Source organism: Pongo pygmaeus, chromosome 17 (genome assembly GCF_028885625.2).
Source record: "Pongo pygmaeus isolate AG05252 chromosome 17, NHGRI_mPonPyg2-v2.0_pri, whole genome shotgun sequence".
Classification (NCBI taxonomy): domain Eukaryota; kingdom Metazoa; phylum Chordata; class Mammalia; order Primates; family Hominidae; genus Pongo; species Pongo pygmaeus.
The window spans coordinates 37,613,237-37,633,732 of record NC_072390.2 but is presented as its reverse complement, the minus strand read 5'-3'; the positions used below and the strand labels follow the sequence as shown (position 1 = coordinate 37,633,732).

The 20,496-nt window shown below is 49.7% G+C and overlaps 2 protein-coding genes across 3 annotated transcripts in view; one reads left to right on the top strand and one right to left on the bottom strand.

The window, feature by feature from the left end:
* TMEM241 (transmembrane protein 241) overlaps positions 1-14,711 on the top strand; it is a 204,390-nt gene extending 189,679 nt beyond the window's left edge. The window contains exon 16 of the transcript XR_008495461.2: positions 14,693-14,711. The gene's annotated coding sequence lies outside the window, so the exon portion shown is untranslated. The remainder of the gene's footprint in view (positions 1-14,692) is intronic.
* CABLES1 (Cdk5 and Abl enzyme substrate 1) overlaps positions 1-20,496 on the bottom strand; it is a 123,249-nt gene that overhangs the window by 3,130 nt on the left and 99,623 nt on the right. For both annotated transcript variants that reach the window (XM_054461027.2, XM_054461026.2), the window contains 4 exons: positions 19,606-19,762; positions 18,394-18,497; positions 2,459-2,565; positions 1,579-1,786 (listed from right to left, as the gene is read on the bottom strand). In XM_054461027.2, the coding sequence (XP_054317002.2) occupies positions 1,579-1,786; positions 2,459-2,565; positions 18,394-18,497; positions 19,606-19,762 (576 nt within the window). The remainder of the gene's footprint in view (positions 1-1,578; positions 1,787-2,458; positions 2,566-18,393; positions 18,498-19,605; positions 19,763-20,496) is intronic.

The following is a 20,496-nucleotide window of genomic DNA, read 5'->3' as shown; positions in this document are numbered from 1 at the left end:
AGCTCAGAGTTGGTGTCCAATGGTCACTTCTGGGTTCATGTATTTACTGTATAAGCTGGATGATTTTGTACCATTTCTTAAAATCTGTAAAGCGCCAACCTAAAAAATACTCTTTTCAACTGGGGAGTACCTACCTTAGTGCCCTTTCTGCTTTTTTGCCTTTGCCACTGAAGACAGATAGACAGTGAGACATATGGGGCATTGACTTAACCATGTCTTTTATTTTCTGTATTCTGATGCTTTGATATCTGGGGCCTTGCTGACTCTAGAGGGACTGCCCTTCCCAGGGTTAGCCAAATCCTCCACAGTGACCCCTTTTGCTTTTCAAATGCAAACCAACCAATCCAGAGGCCACATTCCCACCACCTCCTCCATGGGCCTCACACTCCAGGCCACTATCCACCTGCCCTTATCACCCCAGAGCCAGGCACCAGACAATTAGGGACAGACCCTAGGCCCCAGAGCCCATCAAAACTATTCAAACTAGCCAATCCTAAACCCACAAACGCTGCCTTACCTATTCCTTTCTGTGAAAACCACAATCAAGGCTCCCTCTGCCTCCCAACCAATTCCAGGGCTTCCATGCACAGCCCCCACAGCATGGCATGCCCCTTGTTACGGGCTGAATGTTTGTGTCCCCCAAAATTCATATGTGGATGCCCTAATCCTTCATGTGATGGTATCAGGAGGTGGGGCCTTTGGGAGTGATTAGGTCTAGATGAGGTCCTGGGCATGGAGTGAAGGGATTCAGAACCTTAGAAGAAGAAACCAGAGGGCTTGCTTTTTGTCTCTCTCTGCAATTAAGGATGGGCAAGAAGACGCCCACGAGCAAGGAGAGGAACCTCACCAGAACTGAAGCAACTGGTCCCTTAACCCTGGACTTCCCTCCAAAACTAAGAAATAAATTTGTCATTTCAGACATCCAGCCTATGGTATTTTGTTATGGCAGCACCAGCCAAGATACTCCTTCTCTTGGGAACTGTAACAAACTGTCTTCTCAATGGATCCGTCTTCTGATCAGTTGGCTTTATTGTACCTCAAATTTTCTATTAATATATTGAATTCTAAAACAGGCATTCACATAGCCATCCAAGGAGATCGATGTTTCCTTGCTTTGGTAGGGCTCTCCTTTAAAAGAAAAGAGGTACCACCTTGTCAAACTCACACCTTTCCCCAAAGAGGAGCCAGCCAAGGAAGTAGGAAGCCAAGGTCTTACTGAAGCAACCTGTTTGACATTAGATGCTCTGTGGGTCACACTGTCTGGGGGAATCCCTTGCAGGTACAGTGGCTTCTATGGCTGTGGGAATGATTGCATCTCACATGGTGTCTGAGAATGGATTTTGAGGGCCAGACCCAATGCCCAATGCTGAGGAGCTTTGGTCTTGTCAAAGTAGATCATCCCTATGTTTTAAGATAGCCTCACTATTCCCACTATGGGAAAGACTTCATAGCCTTTATCTCAATTGCTGACTAAGGATCAGAATCCTTCCAGGCAGGGTCACTGACCGAATCCTTCTGAGAGAGGAACCCCGGACCGGAGCGTGTGCTCCTCCAGCCACCAGGAAAAAGGCCACTTACGTCAATTAAATGCTTGACTTCATGTTTTTTGAGGTCACTTCCAATTTTGGCTGCTAACAGCACACACGCCCCAGCACACAGCTTCCGGTTCTGTTTGTTGAGCTTCCCCTTGAGGGCGAGCTTTTCAAAGTAGACGAAGGCCATGGCCACCGTGGGCTCCTCAAGGCCACAGTCCTCCTGCGCAAGCTTCCGCATCTCTCGTTTCAGACTGGAGAAAGACAGGCAGGAGGGAACAGTCTTGTGAAAACTTAGAGTTTCAGGAGACCTCGAAGAAAAAGACCCCCCATCTTGAATGCTTTTTCTCTTTCTCTTTCCCAGAGGGTGACCTGGACTAGGATTAAGTCCCTGGGAGTGTGAAGGCTGCGTTATGCATGGGGAGCAGACTTACAGAGCTGGGCTTTGGACTCTTCTCTGTTGGTCAGGTCGTATAAAACATGTTTACTTTTTTTGTTTTCTTTTTTTTTGAGATGGAATCTCACTCTGTTTTCCAGGCTGGAGTGCAGCGGCACAATCTTGGCTCACTGCAACCTCCACCTCCTGGGTTCAAGCAATTCTCCTGCCTCAGCCTCCCAAGTAGCTGGGCTTACAGGCGTGCACCACCACGCCTGACTAATTTTTAAATTTTTAGTAGAGACGGGATTTCACCATGTGGGCCAGGCTGGTCTCAAACCCCCGACCTCAGGTGATCCGCCCACTTCGGCCTCCCAAAGTGCTGGGATTACAGGCGTGAGCCACCGCACCTGGCTGTCCTTTCTGCTGAATGTAACAATGACTCAATCACTGGAACCACAGGAAGGACCACTGGACAGATGACAAGCTTACTGTGTGTGGAAAGAGGGGTTTGGAGGGAAAGGTCACAGGCAAGTCCAGCCTCCCATACCTCCTAATTTTGCTGAGTGTCAGCTTAATGTGAGGAAACTTCTCCTTGAAGGTCTCGTTCATGTCCTTCTTGAGATCTGAGGGCTTCACGTAGTCAATCACTGTTGTCTGTAACAGACAGGGGAACACAGATCACTCCTTAAAACAAGGGTCGTGTGCAATAATTATGCGCCAACTATGACCAACTTACAACTCCCAAAGCCATGAGCAATGGGAAAACTTGGATTGGAGCTACAACAAGGGCTCGGCGGAATCCAGGAGCCTGAAGGTGGCCGTGGCCTTCTGGAGGTGAACGGAAAACAAGTCACCACTATTAGGATGAGGTGACACTTAGGAAAGCCAGCCTGTAGACCATCAGAAGTCAGTGCCTGAGAGGGAGGGGTGCCTGTGTCAGTTCCCAGGTGTCAGCCTGTTCACACGGTACAGGGCTTAAGCGCGTGGGGCTTGGATGTGCACAGACCTGGGTTCAATCTCTACTTGACTATTCCCTAGTCTGACGGCTTTGGGAGACTTCAAATCACCCCAAATCTCAAGTCCCACGTCTGTAAACAAAAAACAGTAACAGTGCCTACTTCACACAGCTTTCTGAGAACTGTATGAGAAGTGCCCTGTACAGTGCCTGGCCTTCAGCAAGTGATCAATACATGTTAGCTATTGTTCTTTTAGTTTTTTAAATGGTAGTAAAACATACATCACATACAATTTACCATCTTAACCATTTCTAGGCATACCATTCAGTGGCATTAAGGACATTCGCATTGTTGTGCAGCCCTCACCACCATCCGTCCACAGAATCTTTTCATCTTCCCAATTGAAACTCTGTGCCCATTAAATGCCAACTCCCCATCCACTCCCTCCAGCTCCTGGCAACCACTACTCCACTTTTTGTCTCTATAGATTTGCCTTATTTAAGTGGAATCATCTATTTGTCCTTTTGTCATAGGCTTATTTTATTTAGCATGGAGTCTTTTTTTTTTGAGATGGAGTCTCGCTTTGTTGCCCAGGCTGGAGTGCAGTGGCGCAATCTTGGTTTGCTGCAACCTCCGCCTCCCAAGTTCAAGCGATTCTCCTGTCTCAGCTTCCTGAGTAGCTGGAAATACAGGCGCCCGCCATCACACCCGGCCAATTTTTGTATTTTTAAGAGAGACTGGGTTTCAACATGTTGGCCAGGTTGGTCTCGAACTCCTGACATCAGGTGATCTGCCTGCCTTGGCCTCCCGAAGCTCTGGGATTACAAGCGTGAGCCACTGCGCCTGGCCTACCATGGAGTCTTCAAGGTTCAATCTCATTGTAGCACGTGTCAGAATTTCCTTTAAGGTTGAACAACATTCCACCATATGTATATAATGGTAGCCAGTAAGTCCTTGGAAACTTGAGTTTCCTCCTCCCTCCTTCCCTCTTTCTAAATTGGAGAAATCCTTAAAGGATCCTTGGAGTCCTTTCCGAATACCCTGGTCTTCCTTGCTCCTCTGTACCTGCACTGTGAACTCTGAATTAAACAGTTCTTTTCTGGGTTTCCTCCAGTTCATCTCATCCCTCCTCGAGAGTACACCTGCCAAGGCTGGGTCTTTTCTGGCTGACTACATGCCATAATCTTTATTTTTTTTGAGACGGAGTCATGCTCTGTCGCCCAAGCTGGAGTACAGTGGCGCGATCTCGGCTCACTGCAACCTCCGCCTCTTGGGTTTAAGCAATTCTCCTGCCTCAGCCTCCCGAGTAGCTGGAACTACAAGCATGTGCCACCTTGCCCAGCTAATTTTTGTATTTTTAGTAGATGGGGGTTCGCCATGTTGGCCGGGATCCTCTTGAACTCCTGACTTCAGGTGATCCACCTGCCTCTGCCTCCCAAAGTACTGGGATTACAGGCATGAGCCACCGTGCCCGGCCTACATGCCATAATCTTAATCAGTCAAAGCTCAGGAAAGAAGAAACGACAGATTTTGATGTGAAGGTCAATTCCCTGGATGACTCATGCCTGCAAAGCCCATCAAAGGTTTCCTTAGCAGCTCTAACGAAAGTTGGTGGCTTTCTCTGGACACCTCCATTTATAGGACACAGGATTTTAGCACAGACATGTACAATGCCTTTGGTGTCAGTTAGTAGCAAGGAGCAGGCAAGCAGCCAGCACATCCCAGTTCAAGTGATCTTGATGGTCCTCTCTTTGCTTCTCTGGTGAATAAAGGCAAAGCACAGCAATATTAACTCCAACAATTCCACCAGACCTGTTCAGAGTTTTCGAACACTTGGCTAGACGAGGACTTGGTGGATGCAATGCCACGTCTTCCTCCTCTGATACATAGTCTTTCTGGCCCAATCAGGAAGGTCTCTTGACCTGGTCCAGATGTGCCCATTCTGGTCCTGGCTAACCACGTGCCCTGCAAGGACCAGGGAAGGGGCAGCCCAGCTGTGCAGGGCCACAGTATTTGGACACTGCTCTCACTGCCAAGGTCTAGCAGAGTGGGCCCCTGTGGTAGCCCTCCAAGACAGGTTTATTTCCCTTCTACTTTTAAGAAAGGCTCTATTTCATCTCCGACAAATGTCTCCTCTGGGTTGAAGGGGATATAAGATTTCATTTTGGAAACAGGCAGTAGAATGGGGGCCACATCTAACATGCTTGCCTCAAGCTGGGAGGGCCCATCAGCCAACCCTCCTGTTTCCCAAGTAATCAGCACCTTCCTCCAGCTTCTCAACCCCTCACCCCCTATCCAGGCACCCTGAACTCCCAGAGACAGGCTGCTTCTACTCTTCCTCTACAGAGCAAAGTCATGAAGTATGCAATGATGTGAGCAGGCTCAAGTAAAGTCATCTGCCTTTGTTGGGGGCCTGGGGCCCTGTGAGCACCAGCAAGGATATCCTGCTGCTTAACGATCATGTGGATTTTCAGGCTGGGTTCTGTTGAAGTGCCTGTGGGAGGGGACTGGATCTCTCCTTGCAGCAACCACAGCAGCTATGCTTTGCTCCATCTTATTTGTAGATACACACAACACTTCCCTTGAAAGAGAGCTCTCACTGCTTAAATGTGCAAATATACAAATGTGTCCCACCTCTGTTTGCAACAGAGGCTCAGAAAAGTGAAAAGCCTCCCCCCAGACCTGAGTGAGCCACAGGCAGGGCCAGCGCTGGGATCCTGGTCTCCCAGAGTGGCTGCTTCCAGCTCGTGCCCCATGCACTGCCTTCCTGCTTTTCTCTCCTTCATGGTACTGAATAAGCAGCACAGAGTAGCTCCCTACCCAAGGGCTCTCACCAGGGTGTCTGAGAAGATAGCTGGCAGTGGAAAGGGCTGTCGGGGGCGGGGGGTCAGGTCCACCTTCAGCAAATCAAGCAACAGGGAGAAAGTCACTCAACCTCCCTGAGCCTCACCCTCATCCTCCAAAACGAGATGAGAAAACCTGATGGGGCTGCTTCCCAGGTTTATCTTGAAGATCAAAGAGAACAAAATGTACGTAAAAGACATAAATTACATACATAAATGTACGTAAATTTCATCAGGAGCACAAAGCAGGAGACGCAGCAAGTCTGGACTCTGCTCCAGCCCCACTGAGTCACAGTCTCTGAGGGCGGGGCCTCGCACCTGCACCATGACAAGTTTTCCAGCTGACTTCTACGTGCCAAAGACCCGGGACTTCCAAATCAGATTCTCCTTGTCTGGCTATTGCCCACTCCTGGTTTGGCCACTTCTGCAGGCTCCTCCTCCTAAACCCCCAGGGCTGAGGCTGCTTCTCCCTGGGACTCGCCTCCATTCTACTCTATGATCTGAACATCCAACCTCCTCTTGGGACGCCCTGTTGTGCTATGGAGGCTGGAAAGCTAACGGTTACACTTCCCTGACTCCTTTGCAGCTAGGATTCCAAAAACAATTCTGGCTCCTACTATTGGATGTTCTGATACGTGAAGGCAGGGCTGGAGCAAGGGCTGTGCTTCTGTTGTTTCTGCTGCCAAGAGGCTCAGGGCAGGAATCCTCAAGTCCTGTCACTAAGCTTCTGGGTCCTCATTTGGCAGGTGTAGAGCACAGCACGGCAGCATGGATCTGGAGCCAGCAGCCAGTGCCAGTTCTCCAAGTCCAAAGCCAGAGTCCTGGTCTCAGGCAGCTGCAGCCTCCTGGGTGGCACAGTTCTAACTTGCCTGGCTTGTGGATCATTCCTGAAATGCCAACTTAGGTTATTCTGTCAGCCTCCTCAATGATTCTAGTAAGTAAGGTGTTTATTAGATACCTTTCTTCTTCTTTTTTTTTTGAGATGGAGTTTCGCTCTTGTTGCCTAGGCTGGAGTGCAATGGTGTGATCTCAGATCACTGCAAACCCCGCCTCCTGAGTTCAAGCGATTCTCCTGCCTCAGCCTCCCAAGTAGCTGGGATTACAGGCATGCGCCACCACACCCACCCAGCTGTATTTTTAGTAGAGATGGGGTTTCACCATGTTGGTCAGGCTGGTCTCAAATTCCTGGCCTCAGGTGATCCATCCTCCTCGGTCTCCCAAAGTGCTGGGATTACAGGCATGAGCCACCACGCCCAGCCTTTAAAAAAAAAAAAAAAAAAAAAGACATAGGGTCTTGCTACATTGCCAGGTGGGACTCTAAATCCTGGGCCAAGTGATCCTCCTGCCTCTGCCTCCTGAGTGGTCGGGGCTGCAGACCTGCGCCCCTGCACCAGCTCCTCTTCCTTCTTAAACTTGCTAGAGTGGATGCTGCACTTCAGAACTGAACGATGCCTGCAGCACACGCTGTACTCTGCTGATGGCATTTACCACTACTGAAACGGAACCTGGCTCGGGGAAGGCGGGGACAGAGGAAGAGCTTCTGATCCCCATAAAGGCACCGACGATATCCGATCCCTTGAGCTCTGAGTCCTGCCCCCGCCCCTGAGCCACACTTCCTGACCCGTTCTTCTTTAGAGCACCCATGAGAGCCAACAGCTCAGCTCAGCCTGCGGCTCTGGAGAGGGCAAGGGTGGCAGAGAGCGCCAGGTCTTGCAGGAGAGGCTCTGTCTTTTTTACAAGCAGCCTTGTCCTAGCTCTTGGGGTCTGCAGCTGGGGACTCTGTTTCCTGACAGAGAGGCGGGGAAAAAATCCAAGCTAGGCCCTGGCAGGGAGTGGGCAGGGAGGGCCCATGAGCCGATGCTGTGAGACCCTTGGCCCAGGGAGCCCAGTGCTTGGCCCCGCGTAAGTGGGGAATATGTGGCAGCACCAGGAGGACGAGGCTCTCCAGTCATCTTCTAGGTGACAGACTCTTCTGCATCCCGGCCTTCTGTCCTGGCCTCCGGTCTGCTGTGCTCTCTTCAATCTTGCTTTTGTCCCTGCTTCTCTGAGCTGCGGCTCAGTGGGGAAGAACACAGGCTCAAGAGCCAGAGCCCTGGATTCAAACTCCAGCTCTGACACATGGTGCCCAGCGGCCCAGTGCACACTGGTTAGGAGCTCTGTGCCTCCGTTTGCTCCTCTGGCTTCTCCAGCATCCACTTGATGTCGACAGCGGCAGGCACCTGATCTGCAGGGCTGTTCCGTGTCCTGCTCCCGCTCAGCTGCATGGGATACACAACTGCCACAGCAGACCAGGCAACCCCCAAAGTGGCACTGGCTGCCAGATCCTGGCTCGGAAGGGGCCCTGCACATATGCTGCATCTTGAGGCCACTGCTCTGCACCAGCCCCACACTGTCCAGAGTGTGGAAACTGGACAGATCACCCTGATCCCAGGGCCACCCCTTCCAGGCAGGTTCCAGAGGGGATGACAGTCCTCGATGTCCTCTCAGCTGCAGGTCCTTCTGAGAAACAATCTCTGGTGTACAGGAGGTCATGATTCACCGGCACATCCTGTCTTGAGGGAGCCTGATGGTGGCCCTTTGAGGCCGGGCCTCCCAACCATGCCAAGAGATGGCATCCTCTCTTCAGTGCTGGGGGTGAGCTGCGGAGGCGGTACTAGGAGATTGAGCCACATCAGTGGGACTACCACAGCCCCCCAGCCACTCATTCTTTCTGGTGTGGGACTGAAGAAATGAAAAGTGAGGCCAGTGCTTTATTCAGGTTTGAATTGTATGAATTATAAAAACTTGCAAGCTGGGCGTGGTGGCTCTCACCTGTAATCCCAGCACTTCAGGAGGCTGAGGCAGGCAGATCACTTGAGGTCAGGAGTTCAAGACCAGCTTGGCCAACATGGTAAAACCCCGTCTCTACTAAAAATACAAAAATTAGCTGGACATGGTGGTGCATGCCTATAGTCTCAGCTACTTGGGAGGCTAAGGCAGGAGAATCGCTTGAACCTGGGAGATGAAGATTGAAGTGAGCCAAGATGGTGCCACTGCTCTCCAGCCTGGGTGACAGAGTGAGACTCTGTCTCAAAAAAAAAAAAAAAAAAAAAACAAAACTGGCCGGGTGCGGTGGCTCAAGCCTATAATCCCAGCACTTCAGGAGGCCGAGGTGGGCGGATCACAAGGTCAGGAGATCAAGACCATCCTGGCTAACACAGTGAAACCCCAACTCTACTAAAAACACAAAAAATTAGCTGGGCGTGGTGGCGGGCGCCTGCAGTCCCAGCTACTCGGGAGGCTGAGGCAGGAGAATGGCGTGAACCTGGGAGGTGGAGCTTGCAGTGAGCCAAGATCTTGCCACTGCACTCCAGCCTGGGCGACAAGAGCAAGACTCCGTCTCAAAAAAAAACAAAAAAACAAAAAAACAAAACTTGCAATGCCTGGGTTTTGCCAGTGCATGCTACTGTAAATCAAAGTGCTAATTAAACAAGCAGCGACTCCTTGTTGGCCTGGGACAGTCTGAGTGACCACTGTTTTTTTTTTTTTTTTTGAGATGGAGTCTCGCTCTGTCACCTAGGCTGGAGTGTGCAGTGGTGTGATCTCTGCTTACTGCAGCCTCTGCCTCCCAGGTTCAAGTGATTCTCTTGCCTCAGCCTCCTGAGTAGCTGGGACAACAGGTGTGCACCACCACACCCGGCTAATTTTTGTATTTTTAGTAGAGACGGGGTTTCACCATTGGCCAGGATGGTCTCGATCTCCTGACCTCGTGATCCACCCACCTTGGCCTCCCAAAGTGCTAGGATTACAGGTGTGAGCCACCATGCCTGGCCAGGACCACTGTTTTCAATGCCACCTAATTCCAGGCCATGGGATTCACCAGATGAAGGGCTCCTTGTGGCCCGCAGCAGGCCAGGCTGTGTGATGGATGGGGGGTTCCAACCCTGCAGCAGGTAGTTGTGTTTTTGCAAGGGTGCTCATTCCGTTCATGGAGTGAGAGGTCACTTGAATGCACTGTCGAGCACTTGAATGCCTGGCTGCAGGGAAGCTGTGTGCACAGCTGTGTACAGGGAAAGGGGAAGGTCAGATGGAAGGGACTGTCCACAACACAGATGTCGAGAGACACAGTTCACAAGGAGGCCCTGCCTGGCCTGCCCTGCTGGAGACAGTCTGGAAGGCCTAGAGTGGGAGTGGACAAATTCCTTCTGAGATAACGGCAAGACAGAAGACCACAACTTAGTTATCTAGATGAAAAGTCTCCCATATCGACTGCAGAAACACTGATACATATTTTGCTTTTTTTTTTGAGACAGGAGGGTGACTCTGTTGCCCAGGATGGAGTACAGTGGCACTCACTGCAACTTCCGCCTCCTGGGTTCAAGCGATTCTCGTGCCTCCCAAGTAGCTGGGACTACAGGTGCACGCCACCACGCCTGGCTATTTTTTTCGTATTTTTTGGTAGAGATGGGGTTTCGCCATGTTTGCTAGGCTGGTCTTGAACTCCCGACCTCAGGTGATCCGCCCACCTCAGCCTCCCAAAGCGTTGGGGTTACAGGCATGAGGCACTGCGCCCGGCCCATCCTTTGCTTTGTTTAAAACAAAGTCTTGACTTGTCATGAGAAGAGGGAAGGGGCCTCCATGGAACTGAACTTGGGCCCCATCCTGGCCCACAGTAACAATCCTGTGAAGTGAAGGCCCCTCAGGTGGGCTGGGGTATAACGGGAGAGGATGGGAGGTACACACGCCCCAACAACAATCCTGGAGAACAGTGAGGGCCTCAGAGCAGACAGGTTGCTGGTCTGATTCCAATAGAAACAACAGAAAAGGTACTTCCGGTCTAGGGCCTGATAAAGCTCCGGCCTCCTTCATTTCCTACTCTCCTGTCTTCAAGTCTCCCCAGGAATTCTTATGAGCAGTTCTAAGCAGATGTGAGCTTGCCGTACACTCTGCTACTGTTCTCCTCTGACCTACTGCCAGCCCTAGTGCTGCCTGCACCCCAGGAGCTAGCTGTAAGACCTGGGGCAGGTATGCAGCCGCTGCAAGCCTTGGTTCCACGCCACGCCTGTGAAAGGAAGGAAGGATACAAGGCAATGATCCACACAGCTCCTTCCAGCGCCAACAGCCACTGCGAAATTAGGCTCTTTTGCTTTGGCCACACTTGTATACCGGCGTTCGGGCTCAGCTGGGCACTGGAAAGCAGATGTTCCGTGCTTGTTAAGGTAATTAAGCAACAGTGGCCCTCGACTAAATCTATCTAACCATCAACAGATGGGCATTTCAGCTGTTCTAGGCATTTAATCCTTTCCCTTAGAGGACAGTAAATCACAAGGAAACTATGGAAATAAACGGGTAGCCTACGCAGCCTGGGGCTGCATTTGTTGCTATTTCTACCCGTCGAATTCAAAATACCGAATCCTGGATCAACTCTCCCTCCCACTGAAATGAAAGGGTTTGCACACGGAGACGAATACAGGAAGAAAAGCTCCCTCTGCTTCAGGTTTACATGGCCATGGGGATTCACTGGGTGGCACAGAGCATGTTCAGTGTCGGATATTTGTCAACTATTTATCTGGTGCTACAGGACTCCTGGAGTAGTGTCTCCATCCACTTCAGATGACACCAGGTGACTGGCCCTGAGATCACCCACACACAGAGAGTATTTGGATGCACTTCTAAACGCAAGCTGCTGAAACAGTGGCAGCAGAGAATGAGCCAAACTGCGTGGAACATCATGTTCAAAATCACGAAGCGATTGTCAAAAATCCGAGACAAATACATAGAAAGAGCAGATGCTGCAATATCCTGGGTGAGATGTCAAAATCATGAAGCGATTGTCAAAATCCAAGACAAATACATAGAAAGAGAGCAGATGCTGCAATATCCTGGGTGAGATGTCAAAATCATGAAGCGATTGTCAAAATCCGAGACAAACACATAGAAAGAGAGCAGATGCTGCAAAATCTTGGGTGAAATGTCAAACTCATATTTTGTTTTGTATTAGTTTTTTTTTTTTTTTGAGATGGAGTCTTGTTCTTATCACCCAGGCCGGGGTACAGTGGCATGATCTCGACTCACTGCAACCTCCGCCCCCTGCGTTCAAGCGATTCTCCTGCCTCAGCCTCCTGAGTAACTGGGATTACAGGCGCCCGCCACCACACCTGGCTAATTTTTTGTACTTTTTAGTAGAGACGTGGTTTTGCCATGTTGGCCAGGCTGGTCTTGAACTCCTGACCTCAGGTGATCCACCCGCCTTGGCCTCCCAAAGTACTGGTATTACAGGCAAGAGCCACCGAACCAGGCCTCGTATTAGTTTTATGAGAAAAAAATGAATTGTTAAAGAGGCTTTAAAGAGGTGAATTGTATGGTGTTGGAATTCTAATAGTGCTGTTAACAACAACAAAAAGACCAAAAAAAAAAAAAAAAAAAAAAAAACCCAAATCCACACCCAAAATAACCCTCCCTCCCCGCACAGCACAATCAGGCATTTCAGGCCTTGATGTGAACACTTAACCTAAAGGGGTCAGGATGCTCCTCAGCTACTGCCCAGGCCTGTGCGCCTCAGGGCGCCCTCCAAGCCTCAGGAAAGTGTCACAATACGGAAGTGCCGAGCTGTGCATCTAACGTGATGTGACATTTTCTTAAAGAGGCCCCCTCCCCAGAACTGAATAAGCCTCAGGCACCTTGAAACCTGAGGCCTTGGAAAGGGTCTTGCGTTAGCTTCCCAACAAATCCACCCTGCAGACAGGTAACAAGTGCCTAAATCATCCAGGTGACTTTTAATGGAAATAGATATATATAAATATAGTTCTCTATTCTATATAAATTATAATATATGACTATGTTATTAAATTACAATTTATATATATTTATAAATATATATTTATAATATATCTATATTGGAGGACAGGCAGAATCTAATCACCTACCTCATGGAAGGCTGAATTAGTCTTTCTTTCATTGAGTCAATTACTTCCCACTGCTCAGCATCTCATGCTGTACTGAAAAATTAAGTTCTATGATACATTCCCCCAACACTGGGGAGATGTGGGGGTAGAGGGAGGGCTTTCTCTACAAGTACTTAGATTTTAATATTTGGTAAATAAAAAATAGGCATTTTATCATGGAGATCAATCCAAGAGGTTTCTCTTGAGGTTTACATGCTTATGCATATCATAAACAATGTTAGTCGGTTTTCTTTTTGATGTGAACACGGTGCAAGAGGGATTTCTTACAGAAGAAAAGAATCCAGAAATCCATTCAGGTAACTGAATTTTGTCGGCATTATCTCAGCTCTCCCGCTTACTTTCTCCTCTTAATTGCTTTCCACACCCATAAAGAGGGGGTAAAAAAACACAAAAACCCACTACCGACCTGGGCTGCCAGGTTCTAATGATACATAACCACTCTCTTGTGAAGCTCTAATTATATGCCAAGTGGTGCAGAGAGCTGGAAGCATCCGCCCTCCCCCGAGACATACCATCACCCAGCAAGAGTCTGCATGTAGCCAGGCAGCTCAATATGCTCTCCTGTTCTGTGGTCACCTTCTAGAAACTTGAAGACCAAACCACCGGGCCAGCTGCAATTTGTTTTGCACACCTGCTCCAGGAATGTTTTTTTTTTTTTTTTTTTAAGACAGAGTTTCATTCTCGTCACCCAGGCTGGAGTGCAATGGTGTGGTCTCAGCTCACTGCAACTTCTGCCTCCTGGGTTCAAGAGATTCTCCTGCCTCAGCCTCCTGAGTAGCCAGGATTACAGGCGCCCGCCACTATACCTGGCTAATTTTTTTGTATTTTTAGTAAAGATGGTGTTTCACCACGTTGGTCAGGCTGCTCTTGAACTCCTGACCTCAGGTGATCCACCCGCCTCAGCCTCCCAAAGTGCAGGGATTACAGGCATGAGCCACTGCGCCCGGCCTGGAATTTTTTTTTAAGTTCAAAATCTCACCCTTGACCTTCTACAGTAGGTAACAGTGGGAGTGACTTGCATAGATCAAAGTTTAAAAATACAGATATGGGTGCAAGGCTAATTTGAAAAGGGTGCCACTTGCCCACTAAATGACAGGCTTCACCTCTGGAAGCTTCCCACTCTAAGACATGTCCTGACTATGGCGACGAGGGGCCTTTTTATATTACACTTAGGGCACACACGCACAAAGATAAACATTCAGCTACATCATGGCTGGTTAATATCACCTACACTAGGACTCAGAAGTCCCGCTCCTAGGTATTTACCCCAAGAGAAATGAAAAAGTATTTCCACAGAAATCCACGCACAAGAACATTCATGGCAGCCGCATGAACAAATGTCTATCAACAGGAGAAGGGATGAACAAACTGTACTATATCTTATACCACTCAGCATTTTTATTTTTATTTTTTTGAGACACAGTTTCGCTTGTCGCCCAGGCTAGAGTGAATAGTGTGATCTCGGCTCACTGCAACCTCCACCTGCCGGGTTTAAGCGATTCTCCTGCCTCAGCCTGCGGGGTAGCTGGGATTACAGGTGCCTGCCACTATGCCCAGCTGATTTTTGTATTTTTTAGTAGAGACAGGGTTTCATCACGTTAGCCAGGCTGGTCTTAAACTCTTGACCCCAAGTGATCCCCCCACCTCACCCACCTCGGCCTCCCAAAGTGTTGGGATTTATAGGTGTGATCCACCACACGTGGCCCACTCAGCAATTAAAAAAAAATCTACTGATACACATAATATGCGGAAATCTCACATGTTAAGTTGTATGAAAGAAGATGGACCCCAAAAAAGTATATGCCATGATCCTATTCACATGAAGTTTCAGAATACGTAAAACTAATCTATGGTGACAGAAGTGAGAACAGTGATTGCCTTTGCAGGAAGGGGATGGGAAGAGTGGGATGGGGAGGGGAACTTTCTGCAGGGACAGAAATGCTCTATATCTGGATCAGAGCAGTGGTTACAAAATTCATGGAAATGCACACTTCAAACAAACAAGTGCATCTGATTGTCTGTAAATTACTCCTTTTAGCGGCTGCAGCAGGATTTGATGGGTGAAAGGATTAGCTCATCACTTTGAGAGCTGCTTCATTCAGCAGAGGCTACACGAGCATCTGAGAGTCTGATTTACACAGGAACAGGACATCCCAAAAACAGGGGAGGACGGTGCCAGGATTTCAGGAGGGCGCCTCTGCTGGGCTGGCCACGTTGGACTGCCCTGGGGGCCCGAGGAAGACAGGACAGGCAGCAGGACTCCGGGGCCTTGGAAGCTGATACTAAGGGAGGTGAGCAGCTCTGCATAATTGGCCTGTGACCAGCAAGCCTGCTCCTTCCCCAATTACTGAGCATTCCCACCCAGGAGGGAATCTGCCCTCTGTCTGGGCAGAGATCTCCACACCAGCCTAGTGGCCAAATGTGCCCCAGGCCTTCAAAGATGGCATTCCACAACCTGGCTCAAAGAGCCAGGACCTTCAGAGCCAGGGCCTGTTTCAGCGGCAGCTCCCTGTGCCTGGGGCCGAGTCAGTGGGGAGGGGGAGGGTTTGTTGGTATCATCATTTGTGGGCTCTGCCTCCTGCCTGTGTGTGTGTAGGGGGCAGGGCAACGACTTTTACAGTTAGAAAAATCTATTTTATGCAAAACCAACCCCCTTCCTACTTTGGGGTCTTTCCACTGGGCTCTTCCTTCCAAAACCTGGTGGGGCCGACCGCTCCCAGCCCTCAGTGCTTGCTTCAGTGCCTGCTTCAGTGCCATTTCTCGGGGAAGTCTTCCTTGAGGCCTACACCCTGGGGCCCACATCCAACCCTTCCATCATTTCCTGCCACTGTTTTTGTTTTGTTTTGTTGAGACAGGGTCTTGCTTTGTTGCCCAGGCTGGAGTGCAGTGGCACAATCTCGGCTCACTGCAGCCTCTGCCTCCTGGGTTCAAGCAATTCTCCCACCTCAGCCTCCCCAGTAGCTGGGACTACAGGCGTGCACCACCACACCTGGCTAATTTTTTTTTATTTTTAGTAGAGATGGGGTTTCACCACGTTGGCCAGGCTGGTCCCAAACTCCTGACCTCAGGTGATCCACCTGCCTTGGCCTCCGAAAGTTCTGGGATTACAGGCGTGAGCCACCATGCCTGGTCTCCTGCTGCTTTTCTAAGATGGTTCCTTCCTCACAATTATGGTGCTCTGTCTCCTTGTTTACTGTTTACTCTCTGATATCCCCACTCACTCCAAGGTGGAGGAGAAGAGGGGTTGTGGCTGGTTAGTTCTCTACTGGGTAAGGAAGCTTGGCTCATAATAAGGCCTCAATCAATACTTGTTCAACAGGTGAATTCTATACCTGGTTCCCCAACATATAAAAATAAAGCAAACACCCCAGCGCCCCCACCCCCAACTGCCCCACTCTGATTCCTACAAGTTCAATGCAAATGCATGAGAAACGGCCTGTAACCCATGTTGGCTTCTAGGAAAGAAGTCTTCAGGGAGCTGGGTTGAGGCCCTTTGATAATACACAACACAGTGTCAAGAACTTAGACGAGAATGCTGAAACGTGGATTTCCCACATTTTATCAAAGTGCCAACATCTGTGGCCAGAATAGGAAACGTAGGTCTCCAGGAGCCGACCAGGAAAATGCAGTCCATGCGCAATTCCATTCTCTGTAGCGTGGACTATTCCCGGCAGCACTGACTGCACAGCCAATGCGGTGAAATTAAAAATGATCCCTTGGGAACATCAAATGAGGAGGGCAGGACATACATGCTGACTTGGCAAGTCTTCTAGCACAGTCTAAGGAGGAAAAGTTGTATGTGTGTACGTGCACACGCACATACACACATACTGCGGCCCGGAACCTCAAGGCTCACAATGAAATCATTTAAAGAAAAAAAAGATCAGATAAAAAAGATCAGATCTAGCACCAGCCCAACACTAGGCCTATAAAAGTAGAGGTCGGCATTATCACCAGGCGCAACATGTCTGTTAGGACAGCTCCCGCCAACATCGATCAGAAATAGTGCACCTTCCTATTCTCTTGGTTACCTAGAAATCTGCTACACTGTTGGCCCAAAGAATGATCTTCATGTCCAACCCCGAGGTCGGCAGTTCTGGGGCTGACTGCTGAGGAAAGTGGAATTCAGAGACAGCTGGGCAACGTGAAAACAGCCCCGAGCCAGGAGTTCTAGCCTGGATCCCCCATTTCCCGTCTATCAACTAGGAAAGCCTCACTCGGACTCCCTGAGCCAGTTTCCTAGCCATGTTGCTTAATAAATAAAAGTGAATTTTAATACATAAGGCAGTGAACCACAATAAAGCATCCTTATTCTTACACCAGTTGCTCCCTCCTTGACATCAGGGCAATCATTCTGGTCATTTATTGAACACTTATTACATGCTAGCCTCTGCCAAAGATGAGTATGCCCTGGTTTTTTAAATAAACAGGTCATAGAGGGGAAGAAAAGTAACTACACATGGCTCTGGTTTTGCTTTCTGTGTTAGGAGTTGGGGCATGAGTGAGGGAGAGTCAGGAGAAGGGGCAATTTCAAACTAAATGCCTTTGACTTGAATGCATTCTCCAATGACTAAATGCATTCTGACGCCATGTGGCGTACGAAAATGACCACTGAACTATGTGCCAAAGAACAAGAGGATAAATGCTGAAAGTAACTGGCAAGGCCCCAAGTTCTGCCTGGTGTTTCTCTGACAAACAGCGGAGAACCCTAAGTTCTGAATGAAGATCTGGGTGTCCTTTGAGTACGGGGGATTGGTTTCCACCCTGGTACTGCAGACAAAAGCCGAGGGGAGAAAAAAGACCCCCTGGTTCACTCCTAAGGCTGGCGCTCCCGAGAACAGCTCAGGCTGGGAGCACAGGAGGGAGGGAACCAGAGGAGGAAGCGCTCGGCTGTGCCGGCCCTGCCAGGCCCGGCTCATGGGCCAGGACATGCAAAAGGCAGGGAGGTGGTGGGAGCGTTCTGGGTGGATGTCTCCCATCTGATGCTGTGCATGGCAGACCTGGCCAATTGACTGTTCTGAAAGTGTAGCTCCCCCTCCTCCCACAGCAGGCGGGGCTCTGCTTGCCACAAAAGTCAGGGCAAGTCAGCCCAGAGAAAGCACCCAGGGCCCCGTCAGGCCCCTCTGGTGTCTGCAGAGGAGATGGCAGCCCTTGGTGGTGGGAAACAGCGGTCAGCCGAGAGCAGAAACCAAAATTACACACAGGGAAAAACAGGAAGAGTCCATGAAATAAAAACAGCAGAGAAAGGTTTTGCATGTAACACCCACAGTGTCCTACTTTCACTTTCCCAGGAGAGAATTCTGTCATCCCCAGCCTGGGGCCAAATGTTTGCTCAGCATGCACACGAAGGCCTGCAGCCACCAAGGAACTCCAAACAGAGCTGGACTTGAACTCAGTGCTCCCAGGGAAGGGCCTGGTCCTCTCCACTGGGGTTTATGGAGGTATAAGCTCAGACATCCCCCTTCAGAGGAGAGGGTCCCCCAACCTGAGCTGGTGACTTTGTGGACACTGGCAGCCCAGCCTTCGCAAACATCCTGAAAGTGGTGTTTGCAGGCCAGGTGGCCAGCAGGATTCTGGACAGGAGGCAATACTGGTCCTTCTGTGGGCACCCACACCAGGGAGCTCCTCACGAAGGTCCCCCAGGCAGAGCAGTCTTTGAACAAGCCCCCAGCCACCACTAACACAGGTGGGGCAACTGACGGGGTGCAGCAAACGGAGCCTCCATTCCACGCTACTCACCATGTAGGAAGGGAAGATCAGAACGCGTTTGTGTTTGCCACAAGGCCACTGGGGGTCATCCAAGAGATTTGGGTCATAGTCCATAAAGTCTCCCAGGTCACTACCTGAAGATCACATGCAAAATGTAAAATGATAATTAGCGGCTCCGGACCCTCCCCAGCAGACACAGCCAGGAGAATGCCAAGTATAGCTGGAATGAAGAAAGGCTGGCTTTAGGGCACTTACTTCAACGTCACGGCACTCACTGACTTTTATTAGACAACTCCACATGCCAGTGAAGTGGATTCTCCTCTCAAAAGGGTTCACCAAATTCTGAACATCCTGACATTTTTTTCCATTTTAGAAAATTATGTATTAATCTCCCTGAGCCAGGAGAGCAAAAAACTTCACACAGCATGCAAGATGCAGAGGACACTCTCAGAGTGTGGCCCCAAAGAGGTTCATTTTTCAAACTTGCAGATCAAATTTGGAGATGCCTGTGCAGCACCATTTGGTGCGAATACTTCCAGGCAGGCTATTGTGTCTGTATGAATACAAATCAGAGTGGCCACCAAGGCACTGCTGCGAACGATCAGAGGTGGCCGGAACACTGGGACAGGGATTCAGAACTCAGCACTTGGGCAGACCTAGGGAACTTCACATCCACCTGTAATTTCCCTGAGAGTAGACACAGCACTGCTTCCTAAAGCGTTTTCTCCATGTGCCAGTTCTTACAAAGGTTTGATCAGCAAAGCTGGAAGCATGCAAGTCTTCCTTCAGCCGCCAACTCAGCTCACCCACCAAGACAGGCACAAAGGAAACTCTCACACCTGAACCTGCACTTCAGAGCCCAGATTTTTTTTTTTTTTTTTAAAGTCCGAATTGAGCATCATGAAAATATAGGACAGAACCAGGTCATTGTTGGGGGGAGCTGAGTGGTCAGGGAAGCTGGGAGACACAGCCATCTCTGCATGGTGTGCATGGCCTTGGCGTCTCTCCACGTGGAAGCTCAGGCTGTCAACGACTGGGGCATCTGATTAGAGAGAAATCACCTGTGGCTTCATTGTGGGCCTGCATGGCCTGAGATCAGGCTTTCCTAAAAGTCATGTCACCTGCGGGTGCCACGTCTTCCATGCCCCTGTCTTCCAGTCTGCATCACAGGGAGACCCAATCCCCATGTAAATGGAGGCACCTCCCACCACGAGCTACCAGACCCAGCGAGGCCAAGGTTACCTGTGTCGAGGCTCCCCTGGGTGCCGCTTGCCCGGCCTATGGAGAGGCTGCGGTGGCTCAGGTTACGGAACTGGGAGAAAGAGGAGGTGGAGTCTATGGTATTTCTCCGGGCTCCAAAGGCATTTGTGGGTAACAGAAATTGGGTATAGGAAACAGTCTAAAAGGTGAAGACAAAAACAGGCCAGTGATTATTCCCAGGCATTGCTAGCTCTGCATTCTGATCAAGCTACAGTTGTCACCCCACGTTCAGGTCCACTTTCTCCTATTTGCAATTCTGAAATGCAATGAGATCTGAAAAATGAAATTTGTCTTGGTACTCATTGGTGCCAACACCCAACCTGAACTGACATAAGGCTACACATAGTTTTAATTTATCCCACTGGGTCCGACTATTCCTATTACATGGAAGAAATGTGAATGTACTTGACAATAAGGTACTATCTCAGGACCTGCTGTGGTGTTGTGTAATCCACAAGGCACACGCTGCATTGCTTTTTATAATCCAAGTGCAGAAGCCCAAAACACTTCAGGCCCCAAGAGTCCCTGGTGAGGGCCGTGGCCTCCTACGCTGCTCCTCTGGCAGACGCCACATATGACCCTCCACTCCATCCCATCCTTCCTGGCTCCTGTGGGAACACTCCCTCATTAGGGATGAACAGAGCCAAGTGCATTGATTTTCACCTGCCCAGGCAAGCATCTCACATGCACTCTATCTACACCTTGAGCTCCCAGCAGCCTCATCGACAAACAAACTACCCTGGGACAGATTCCCCAAGAAAACTTGCGTCATTGCCATACACAGATTTTGGAAGGGTTGATGAGGACTGTCTGGACCCTGCACAAAGGGGAGCGTCATCTTTCAACCTTTCACTCCTGAGACTTCAACCCCAT